The 12,303-nt window shown below is 39.3% G+C and overlaps 1 protein-coding gene across 4 annotated transcripts in view; it reads left to right on the top strand.

The window, feature by feature from the left end:
* POLK (DNA polymerase kappa) overlaps positions 1-12,303 on the top strand; it is a 399,961-nt gene that overhangs the window by 342,591 nt on the left and 45,067 nt on the right. For 3 of the 4 annotated variants that reach the window (XM_053701394.1, XM_053701393.1, XM_053701395.1), the window contains exon 13: positions 8,234-9,169. The exons of the other annotated variant lie outside the window; for it this stretch is intronic. In XM_053701394.1, coding sequence (XP_053557369.1) covers positions 8,234-9,169 — 936 coding nt within the window. The remainder of the gene's footprint in view (positions 1-8,233; positions 9,170-12,303) is intronic. 4 annotated transcript variants of the gene reach the window in all.

The following is a 12,303-nucleotide window of genomic DNA, read 5'->3' as shown; positions in this document are numbered from 1 at the left end:
GAGACTGTGCAACAGAGTTTATTCCGCAGGAATAGGAGAAGACAGATATATCTTTCTCTGTCTTTTGTCCTACAGGATGTTTTCCTGTCACTGGTCAGATTTCTGCATTTTCTATTTTGTTACACAAGTGCCTAGCTGATGTGCCAGATGTGTAATCTTTTTTGTCAAATCCTGGTTAGAATCAGGCCTGTGTTTAAGATTTATGGCGCACGGTGCCTAAAGTTGAATTTACTATTTCTATTCTGGCTAAGAGAGCTGCGATCCCTATGGAGGATAGCTACTCTTTTAAGGATCAATGGACTAGCTGGAGGCTTATGGCCACTGTGTCAAGTGCGGCATCTTTTGGGTGCGACGCCTTGTCTGATTTAATTTTAATCTGTCTTTGCTGTGTTTGGTCCTGGTCTAGCAGAATTTCTCCCCCCCCCCCCGATATTTTTTCAGAGTAGAGACTTACAGCTGAGTCTATATCTGCATGAAGGGTTTGCCCCCGATCTGGCATCGTACCAAGTGGGTGGCTGAATTTCTCTGTTTCTCTACAAACATAAATACGAGATGTTTCAGACAGGTGGCGGACATAGTTTCTCAGGGTTGCATAATAGAATTCAAATACTTTCTTTCCAGAGACGGGTTCCACTTCTCATGTTTATCTGCGGACCAGATAATAGAGAGGTTTTTTCTTTTGTATTGCGTTTGGGATTTTTTTCTTCCCTAGGAGTGATAGTTCCAGTTCCTGTGAGGGAACAGGGTCTAGAATTCTATTAAAACCTGTTCGTGGTTCCCGTAAAAGGGGAACTTTTCATTATTTTCTAGACCTAAAGTGTCTCAACAAGTTTTCTCAGAGTACCGTCCTTTAAAGTGGTTTCGTTCTTCCTTTGGTCCAAGGGGGTCAGTTCTTGATGACCTTAATCTTGGAAGACGCGTGTCTTCAAGTTCCTGAGATTTGCCTTTCTGGACAAACACTTTCAGTTTGTGGCTCTTCCCTTTGGCCTTGCCACGGCTCCCAGAATTGTTTAATTGGTTCTGGGGCTCTTTTGGCAGTGATCAGGTTTCGGATAATTGCTGTGTCGCCCTTCCTGGACGACATATTAGTTCAGCCTCCATCTTTTCAACAAGTTAACTCTCATTCAGAGATTTTGTTGTCTTTTTTACGTTCCCACGGATGGGAAGTCTATCTGGAAATGAGTTTCCTTGTTTCAGCTACAGGGGTAGTTTTCTTGGGGAACATAATAGTTTTCCTATCTATGAAAAGATTTCTGACAGGGATCAGAAAATCAAAGATTCTTGCCTCTCGCTGCAGTCTACTGTTCGGCCTTCAGTGGCTCAATGTACGGAGGTAATTGGTCTAATGGTCGCTTCATTGGACATCATTCCCTTTGCTCGATCCATCTGAGAATTCTGCTGCTAGGCATTCTCTGATAGTGGAACGGGAATCATGTGGAGATTCTCTCCCGTGGTGGTTTTCTCAGGAGCATCTGTCTCAGAATGCATGCTTCCGGAGACTTTTCTGGGTAATAGTGACCACGGAAGCCAGCTTGTTGAGCTTGGGACTCGGGAGGAGTCTACTCTCCCCATAACCATCTTGGTGTTGAGTGCGATTTACAATGCTCTGATGGCTTGGTCTCAGTGTCTTTAGCCCGGTTTATCAGGTTCTAGTTGGACAATTTCATCTCAGTGGTTTACATCAACCACCTGGGAGGAACCTGGAGTTCCTTAGCCATGATGGGGGTGGTGTGGATTGTTCAGTTGGTGGATGCTCAAAATTGCTGTCTATCTTCTGGGAGTGGACTTCTTGAGCAGTCAGACATTTCATTCCGGGGAGTGGGTGTTCCTTCCGGAAGTGTTCTCCAGGTTAACCCTCAAATGGGGGGTTCTTGAGTTGGGTCAAATGGCTGTACGCCAAGCTTCCAAGGTGCGTTTAAAGGTCAAGAGATCTGCAGGCTGCCCTGATAGATACTTTGGCAGTTCCTTGGGATTTCAGTCTAACATAACTGTTTGCTCCCCTTCCACGAGTCTCTGCTCGTATCGAATAGGAGAGAGCATCTGTAATTTTCATAGTTCTTACAAGGTCTCGCAGGATATGGTATGCAGACCCAGTGGAGATGTTATCTCTTCCACCATGGAGATTGTCCCTGAGGAAGGGCCTTCTAATTCAGGGTCCATTCTTTCATCCACATTTTGTTTTCTTTGAAGCTCTTGGCTTGGAGATTGAATACTTAGTTTTGTATAAGTGTGGTTTTTCTGAATCGGTCATTGAGACCATGATTCAGGCTCACTATCCTGTTCCTGGTAACTTTTACCATAAGGTATGGCGTGTCTTCCTTTATTGGTGTGAATCCAAGGGCTACTCTTGGTGGTGGGGTCCTGGGATTTGGTCCTTTCTTCATGTAGGTCTGGAGAAGGGTTTGTCAGTCAGTTTTCTGAAGGGTCATTTTTCTGCATTTTCTATTTTGTTACACAAGTGCCTAGCTGATGTGCCAGATGTGTAATCTTTTTTGTCAGATCCTGGTTAGAATCAGGCCTGTGTTTAAGTCTGCAGAAAGTGTTGGAAATGGCAGCGCTGTGTCACCTCCAGGGAACCAAGCTGTCCACATCCTCTGAGTCAACCTTGTTGCTTTCACCTCCAAAATAAAAGAGCTCACAATAGTGTAGCAGATTTCAGACGTGGTAGGCGCACAAACTGAATATACTCACAAGATTGCAGTTAAAATCAGCCTTTTATTAAAATCATCACAAAGGGGGGGGGCGTGCCTAAGCTGCAGTGGAAACCAGAGGCTTAAACCAACAGCTCCGATGGCATGCTACATACTATTTGAGCTAACATTAGATCAACATGCCATCTACTAATAAAAAAGTGATCTTCTAATAAAGGTGAAAGTCATGAGTCTGTGGATACCATTATCTTTGAGATCAACCTGATTGAAGAACCTATTTGATCGAGATAGCGATTCCGGCTCTGAGACATTGAACTGCCATCCTCCCCCCCTGGGTCTACATACAGCTGGGTAACATTTGTCTCTTTCTACATTATAATGGAGTCCCTTATAAGCATACTTCTGAAGGAGCTTGAAGATAAAGTAGATGAGGGATATCACGATCTACTGACCACGATCAGATACCCATGCATACAAGATGGCGCCCAACACATAGAAAGCTGCAGGTCTTTTAGCATGGAGCAGACCGAGAGAACACCCTCCCTAAAACAGCCCTCCTCTGTGGAAGAGAGGAGTACGGATATGGCCTCTGATTATAGTACAGAGTTGGTGGAGGACAGAGGTTCTAAACATCATATGGCTACCGAGATCGCATGCTGCATTGTATATAGGCAGAGTACAAGGCGGGTGGATCCCATCTTTGAAAGGAAGCTTCTATTAATATGCCAGTATACACGATTCTCTAGCCAACCTACCCGTCAAGTTCAAAAGCCGGAACATATACATGACGACCAGTTCCGGGGAGCTGCGGCCGACTCCCGCTGGAGCAGTGTTTCATTTGAAAGAACAGCCATTCACCGGTATTGTCAGACAGACTTTGTGCAAGGTATAGGCTAGAGAAACTTTATACTAGTATCGGTGGACTCCAATAAGTTCTACCACGATGGGTTTGCTCTACATATATGAAGACTTCACTTTGTTTGTTCTCCTTTATTGTTAGCTGCTTGGTTATGTTTACTCTTTATAGTTTGATATGCTGCAATATGGTTTATACTATGTTATGTATATTGTGAAGCCAGGACCAGCTATGCAAGGTCTCTATACCATACTATTACACATATGTTTGTGCTGGGCTAGGTTTTTCTTTAGCTTTTGCAGGAGACTGTCGTTTATCCTCATGTTACAAAATGGCACACAGATTTATATGTCGCAGAATAGTTTACAGTAAACAGAACTATTAAATATGCTCTTTTTACATACGAGCAAGGCTGACCATGATAGAGATCTGGTCTCTTTGTTTATGTGATATTAAAGTGTCAGGATCTCTCTGAAAATACTTATACTATAGTAGCCTGAAATCTATGATCTGATATGTCGTTTGCCCTGCCTCTCCTGCTTCAACTTTTGTGCAAATTATTGTTTAGTTTTGTTTTGCCTTTATAACATCACTTTTCAGCAAGCTGATAATTGTACATATTGCTCATGAATATTGTAGCCCAGCAACTTGAGATACTGATGAGGGGTCTATGTATTGTGGGGGAGTATCACATTAGAATATAAGTAGTTCGTTATGCGAGTCCCCACACATTAGGGTGGCTGCAGTACACTCTATACCTCCAAAATAAGACTTCTTTAGCCCCGCCAAATATTTTAACATTGAAAGGAACATTAAATATCTGAGCGAAGCCAATATATAAATGGATATGTTCCTGTATAATCCCATTACCCACCAAGTGTTAATACTTTGTCGGCCCATATTGATGCATAACTCTTTAGCCTAGTGATATGCCTGCCCAGACTTAGCATCTATAACTACTATTTTAGCTCCATATGTCAAAAATCCTATACAAGCCAACAAAATATAACCGGCTTGATTTGTTAGACCCAGTAATCCAATGTATCTATTTACCCAATTTGGTAAATACCACTGCGGTATTAATCCGCTAATTCTTATATATTTAAGCCAGTCTTCCTCTTATGTAACATTATTGTGAATAGGTTACTGTGTGACCTTACGAGCTAAAGTGAGGAAACGAGGTTTATGGTGTTAACTATATTATATATTATATCTTTTTCTTAATACTACTACATTTTAATTTGTATTTTGTAATTTTAGGAGTAAAATTGTATCTCTCATTAATGTTTTTTATTCTATATCTGGCAGTTGAAAGTATCATACTAATGGACAGAACTCTTTACTAATGAGGTACTGTAGTAATATTTTGTTAAACAACTAAAAAATAAGGTATCAATGTAAATCGTATAATAAATATATCCGAGGTATTCTGGTAATATAGTAGGGTATACATGCTCCTAATATGTCCATCATGATTTACTTTTATTTTTCGCCATGAATACTTTGTGATGTTTCTTTTTGCTTGTATATGACTTATGTTTGACCAATTACCTTAATAAAAAATCTTTGATTTAAAAAAAAAAATCATCACAAAGGTGTCTTCAGGTGCAGCCTCAGGTTTTATTTAAAATACAGCTCAACGCATTTCGGCTAAAAGAAGCCTTTATCAAGAGCGTAAAGTTAAAACCATTTGTTCCAGAAATTGTTTTAACTTTATGCTCTTGATAAAGGCTTCTTTTAGCCGAAACCTGAAGCTGCACCTGAAGACAACTTTGTGATGATTTTAATAAAAGGTTTATTTTAACTGCAATCTTGTGAGTATAACCAGTTTGTGCGCCTACTACATAGTCTGAAATCTGCTACACTATTGTGAGCTCTTTTATTTTGGAGGTGAAAGCAACAAGGTTGACTCAGAGGACATGGGCAGCTTGGTTCCCTGGAGATGACACAGCGTCGCAATTTCCAACACTTTCTGCTTCTATACGCAGTTTGGGAGAACCGGGGCTGGCAGCGAGCACCTGAAGGCAAGTGCTAACATTGCTTCATACTTTATCCTTTCTAATACGCTGTGTTTAAGTCTGTTGTTCCTCCTTGGAGCCTTAACCTTGCTCTTAAGGTTTTGCAGCAGGCTCCGTTTGAACCATTGCATTCCATAGATATTAAGTTATCTTGGAAGTTTTTCTTTCTTTTCGCTATCTCTTCTGCTCTGAGACTTTTGGAACTCTCGGTTTTGCAGTGTAATTTGCCTCACCTTATCTTTCATACTGATAAGGTGTTTCTCGTACGAAGTTGGGCTTTTCTTCCTAAAGTGATTTCAGATAGAAATATTATTCAGGAGATTGTTGTTCCTTCTTTATGTCCTAATCCTTCTTATCATAAGGAAAGTTTGTTACACAAACATAATTCTAGTCCTCTGCCCTGTTTGTTTATTTCTCAGGAAAGCGTAAGGGTCAGAAGGATTCTGATACTTCTTGGGTCAGCAGTCTCCTGAGGGAATTACAGCTCATTTCACGAGGGCTATTTCCTCTTCTTGGGCTTTTGAAAAGAAGCTTCTGTGGAACAGATTTGCAAGGCAGCAACTTGGTCTTTTCTGCATACTTTTTCAAAATTTTCCAAGTTCAAGCGGTGGTGCCTTCTGTTTAGGTCTGCCTGTCTTGTTCTCTCTCCCTAGTCATCTGTGTCCTCTAGCTTGGGTATTGGTTCCCAACAGTAAATGATGACGTTGTGGACTCACCATATCTTAGGAAAGAAATGTATGGTTACCTGATAAATTTTATTATTTTCTGGATATAGTGAGTCCACGACCCCACCCCTTTTTATTAAGACTGTTATTTTTTTACTAAACGTCAGGCACCTCTACACCTTTGTATTATTCCTTTTTCGATTTCCCTTCGGTCAAATGACTGTGGTTTGTGGGAAGGGAAGTGATACTTAACAGCTTTGCTGTGGTGCTCTTTTCCTCCTCCCGCTGGCCAGGAGTGATATTCCCAACAGTAAATGATGACGTCGTGGACCATAACCGGAAAGAAATACATCCATCAGGTAAGCATAAATTTAGTTTTTTGTTTTTTTGTTAAACCTCCTGAAGTTTTTTCTATTCTTGATGTTGTCTCTGACGTGATTTCTAAGGAATGGTCTAAGCCTGGAAATTCATTTAACCCTTCTGCAAGGTTTAAGAAATTAGATCCTTTACCAGCGCCTAAAATTGAGTTATGGTAAACTGTTCCTAAGGTTGATGGGGCTATTTACACTTTGGCTAAGCGTACTACTATTCCTTTGAAAGATTGTACTTCCTTTAAAGATTTTCTAGACAGGAAGTAAGAGTCTTTTCACAGAAGGGCTTTTTTACAAGCAGATTACTTACTTAGGCCAGCCATTTCTATAGCTGATGCATCAACTTATTGGTTATCCAGTCTTTATAAACAGTGTTTTTAGGATTCTGTTTGTGACAATCTTATAAGTTTGCTTAAGAATGCTAATTCTTTTATTTTTGAGGCTGTTTTTATATTATGAAAATTAATGTCAAAAGTATGTATTTGGCAGTTATTGCCGGGAGAGCTTTATGTCTTTAATCCTGGTCTGCTGAAATGGTGTCTAAATCTAGAAAGTCATCTCTTTCCTTACAGGGTAAGATATTGTTTGGTTTAGATTTAGATTCTATTATTTATACTGTTATCAGGGGAAAGGGGACTTTCTACCTCAAGATAAAAAAAATCTAAGGCCTTTTAATCGTTTCTGTTCCTTTTCGCAAGAATAAGGCATAAATGAGTGAATTTACCTCTGATAAAAAACAAAGCACTTCTGGTTCAGTTTGGAGACCCAGTGCTAACTGTAATAAGTCTAAGCAGGCTAAGAAAACTACTCCTGCTACTAAAAATACATGAAGATGTGGCCCCCGATCCAGTGTTTCTGGTATGTGCCAGGTTAAGTCTCTTAAGAGGTTTAGTTTCAACCTGTCCTATTACTCTGTCTACTGCACAAGTTTCTTTGTTAACATCAGACAGAATTCAGACTCGAGACTCTCGGAGAGAAGTTTTGTCTGTTCTATGTACTAACCTTTCTTTTAAAAGAGCAAGTTCTGTTCCAGTCTCTACTGAAACTGGGAATCAATATTGTGCTTCTAAAGATCCTGTCAATTTTATGGAGGTTTTTAAGAGTACAATGGGTCTAGTTTCCTCGGGAGGCAAGGTTTCCAATGTTGATTCTGAGTCTCTGTGCAACTAGGTGTTGATTCTCAGTGAAAAAGATGTTTTCAAATCGCTCCCTTTAGGTTATTACTTGTAGACTCCACAGCTTGGGTATTAGTTCCCATGAGTTATATAGAGCTCTTTAGGTTTGGGAATCTTTGCCTCCTCCAGGTGGTAGGGAAGGTAATTCCTATGAATAATGGATTGTGGACTCTCACACAGAAATTAATTTATTAGGTAAGCATAAATTATGTTTTTTTATTGCACACAGATAAAGTGCATACATAAATTGCAAACCACAACATACTGTTAAACTTTTGTATATTTTTACACTTGTCTTGGTGCTCTGATTCAGTATATTTTTTGTCAAATCATATTTCCATTATGTTTAAAACAGCCAATCTGTTGTTAATTTTTACAGTGCTGAAATTGAGCACAAAAAATATCAATATGCTACTCAAAAATTCTCAAACAGGTAAATTGACACAGGTCCAAAGTCAAAAACAATGGCAGTTTAGTACTATATTTTATATTAATAGGTGTACGGGTGTCTGGATTTCTTAGCGAAGAGGAGAAAAAGCATCAACAGAAAAGCATTGTGAACTTCCTACAGGCTGGTATCTCTCCTAAACCTGAGTCTTCTGCAATGTTAGAGCAAGCTACCCAGAACACACAGGCCCCAACTCCTCACAGAACAAGTTTCTTTGATCAGAAACGGGTAGCCAGACAACAAAAAGCACAAGAGCCTCTTACAAACGTACACAGATCCAAAAACACAGCTATAAATATTGTATCAACCTTGCCTAGTGAGGAAAAGAAGGAAATATCTGTGCTAGAACAACCAAGTCAGAGACCAGGACTTACATGTCCAATTTGCTTTCAGGAAAAAAGTGGTTGGGGCCTTGAAGAATTTAATAAACATATTGATGATTGTTTAAGTAAAACTCCTGTTTCAAATTCCACTAAAATAAGTAATGTTGAAGAAACTATAATGAGAAATAACAGCGGCTTGTTCTGTATTAAAGAAGAGAGAAATCTTGATGTTTGTAAAAACAATATAATGAATAAGCTGGCAGACACAAGGGGTTGTAATACATTAGAAGACTGTATTATTGAAAATGAGGAAGTTATAGATAATCCCCATCATGTGGAAAGCAATATAAATGAGTATAAACAAACACCGGTTAATCACAGGAGTATCACCTTGAATGAAGCTGATATGAGAAACGCATATGAACATGAACTGTTCTCCAAACAGTGCTGTGATGTAGCAAATCAGCCGTATTCACCTGCGGTACTGGAAGAGCCTATATTTATATGTCCAGTCTGTAATGTAAAGCAAGATACGAGAGACCTTCTAGTGTTTAACAGGCATGTAGATATTTGTCTAAATGAAGGAACTATCCGAGAACTTAAAGATGAAACAGCTGCTTCAAAAAAGAAGAATGAGATACAAGGAAATCCCCAAAATAATGGTGAGTTGTTGTTATTTCTAACGCTGTAATATTTAAAACTTTGATTGAAAAATGACAGAAAATTAACATTTATGGTAGCAAACAGAAACTAGAAGAGGGACGATTCTTTTTAATTTAAATGGCATTCTGGGAATGTTGATTTGTCTTAATTCATCAAACTTTGAAAATAGTACCACGTTCCATGGAGTGTGTAGAAACGTATGCTCCCGTCTATTACCTCTACCTACCTCCCTAGATGTTTCTACAGTCTTACAATTAACATACTAGGTGAAAGTATTTCTTAATCCATTAACACCTTGTTTGTTTCAGTTGTTGTTCAACCCAAACTCCCCCTCCGCACCTGCCTAATTTGAAGATGTTATTGGAGCAGATGGAGTTAGCCATTGTCTGTTTTTGTTAGAATTTTTTTTTATTTTTGCAATTCTTTATCTGATCACCTTTGGGGAGGCCAGTTATGCAGAGCTATGTGGCAGGGTTAGGTTTGAAGCTTGAAGTGTGCACTACCAATTCTCAGAATTTGAAAACCCACTTAAAGGGAAGGTAAAGTCAAAATAAAACTTCCACAATTCAGATAGAGTATACAATTTTAAACAACTTTCCAATTTACTTAAATTATCTGTGTTTCATTTTCTTAGTATCCTTTGGGAAGGAGCTGTAATGCACTACTGGAAGCTTGTTGCTGATTGGTGACTGTACATATATGCCTCTTGTCATTGGCTCACCAGATGTGTTCAGGTAGCTCCCAGTAGTACATTTCTTCTCCAACAAAGGATACCAAGAAAATTAAAGAAATTTGATAACAGAAGTGAATTGGAAAGTTGTTTAAAATTGTATACTCTATCTGAATTATGAAAGAGAAACATTTCTGGTTTCTTGTCCCTTTAAGTGGCTATGATGAGCATGACTAACTCTGTTGGATTTCATGTCCATTTAAATATCAGCAAATGGAGGATCAATAAAAAATGAAATGCTGTTAAACATTTTGTTTTACTACACTTTATTATACTACAATCTCAAAGTGTGTCATGTTCCTTTAAAGTGAAGGTCCATTTTGATGAATTAGTGCCCTTGTTTTTAATAATCCTATTAAAAACAAGGGCACTTTAATTCATCAAAACTGACATTTCACTGTTTTCTTCAAAAACTTACCTTTTAATCCTGGCAGCCGCTCCAGCACTTCCTCCGCTTGTCGCACGCCGTCTTCGCAGGTCCAAAATGAGGAATCCGGCCATTAACTATGCATTATGAAGAACTGAGTTAGCCCTTCACATTGCATAGTTTGTACAAGGCACTTAAAATAGGAGAGTTGCAGGTTAATTTTATGCAGCATTAAAGGGACATGAAACCCCCCAAAATTATTTCATGGTTCAGATAGAGAATACAGTTTTAAATAACTTTACAATTTACTTCTATTATTTAATTTGTTTCATTCTGCTGGTTTCCTTTGTTGAAGAATTAACATTACACATGGGTGAGCCAATAACATGAGGCATATATGTACGGCTACCAATCTGCAGTTTCTGAGCCTACCTATATGCTTTTCAACTTGCCAACAGAACACCATAAATGTATACTATAATTGCGTTTGTAATGTCCGTCGATAGTTGCGCACGCATCCTCAATGGAATGTTGGCAGTGCGAGGCAGCCAACAGAATGTTTGCTGCATCCAGGTGAATTCCGAAAATAGCAGCGTAAGGTGGATTCGTTTACCACCCTGCCATTTTCGGAATCCACCGGGATGCAGCGAAGGCAAATGAAGTATAACACAAAAAAAAACGAACCTCCCACACAAAGTATTAACACATACACCGCAAACCCACTCATCGCAAAATAATAAAGTAATCCCTTAATCCTCAACCACCCACATGCAATAAACCTAATTACCCTATTAACCCCTAAACCGCAAAACCCCCACATCGCAATAAACCTAATTACCCTATTAACCCCTAAACTGCAAAATCCCCACATCGCAATAAACATGATTAACCTATTAATCCCTTAAACCGCAAAGCCCCGACATCGCAATAAACCAATTTAACCAATTAACCCCTTAAACCGCCAACACCCACAATGCAAATAACTAATTAAATTACTAAGCCCCCTAACCTAACACCCCCTAAATGAACACAAATTACCTAAACTTAAAAAAATACTAAAGTTACAAAAAATAAAAAAGCTAAGATTACAAAAATAAAAAGGCTAACATTACAGAAAATAAAAAAACAAATTACCAAAGTTTACAAAATTAAACCTAATCCCTATGAAAATAAAAAAGCCCCCCCAAATAAAAACACCCCCTAATCTAAGAATAAACCACCACTAGCCCTTAAAAGGGCTTTTTGCAGGGCAAAAGACCGATTACCACGGAGCTGAAGACCGATGACCACGAAGCTGGCGGCCATGGAGCGTGGAGGATCCTCTTCGTACGATCGCAGCCGTACACTGGATAGTGAATTCAAGGTACATGATTAAAGATGGCGTCCCTTGAATTCCTATTGGCTGATTTGATTCTTCAAATTCAAATCAGCCTATAGGATGAGAGCTACTCAAATCCTATTGGCTGTTCAAATCAGCCAACAGGATGAGAGCTACTGAAATTCTATTGGCTTTTCAAATCAGCCAATAGCATTTTAGTAGCTCTCATTCTATTGGCAGATTTGAACAGGCAATAGGATTTGAGTAGCTCTCATCCTATTGGTTGATTTGAATTTGAAGAATCAAATCAAGCAATAGGAATTCAAGGGACACCATCTTTAATCGCGTACCTTGAATTCACTATCCAGTGTACTGCGGCGATCGTACGAAGAGGATCATCCACGCTCCATGGCTCCAGGGTCGCCGGTCTTTAGTTCCGCGGTCATCGGTCTTCAGCTCCGCTCTGCTCCGCTCCATGACGGATTGTTCCTGGAAGAAGAAAGAAGAGGTCGCCGCTTGGATGAAGACTTCGTCGGACAGGACCGATAAATTGGGGTTTTTTTAATTTAGATTAGGGTGGGCATTTTGTAAAAGAGCTAAATGCTCTTTTAAGGGCAATGCCCAACAAATGCCCTTTTCAGGGCAATGGGTAGTTTAGGTTTTTTAGTGTTAGGTTTTTTATTTTGGGGGGTTTGGTGGGTGGGGGGTTTTACTGTTA

This window comes from Bombina bombina, chromosome 2 (assembly GCF_027579735.1).
Source record: "Bombina bombina isolate aBomBom1 chromosome 2, aBomBom1.pri, whole genome shotgun sequence".
In the NCBI taxonomy this organism is placed as follows: Eukaryota; Metazoa; Chordata; class Amphibia; order Anura; family Bombinatoridae; genus Bombina; species Bombina bombina.
This window is presented reverse-complemented; position numbering and strand designations above follow the sequence as displayed.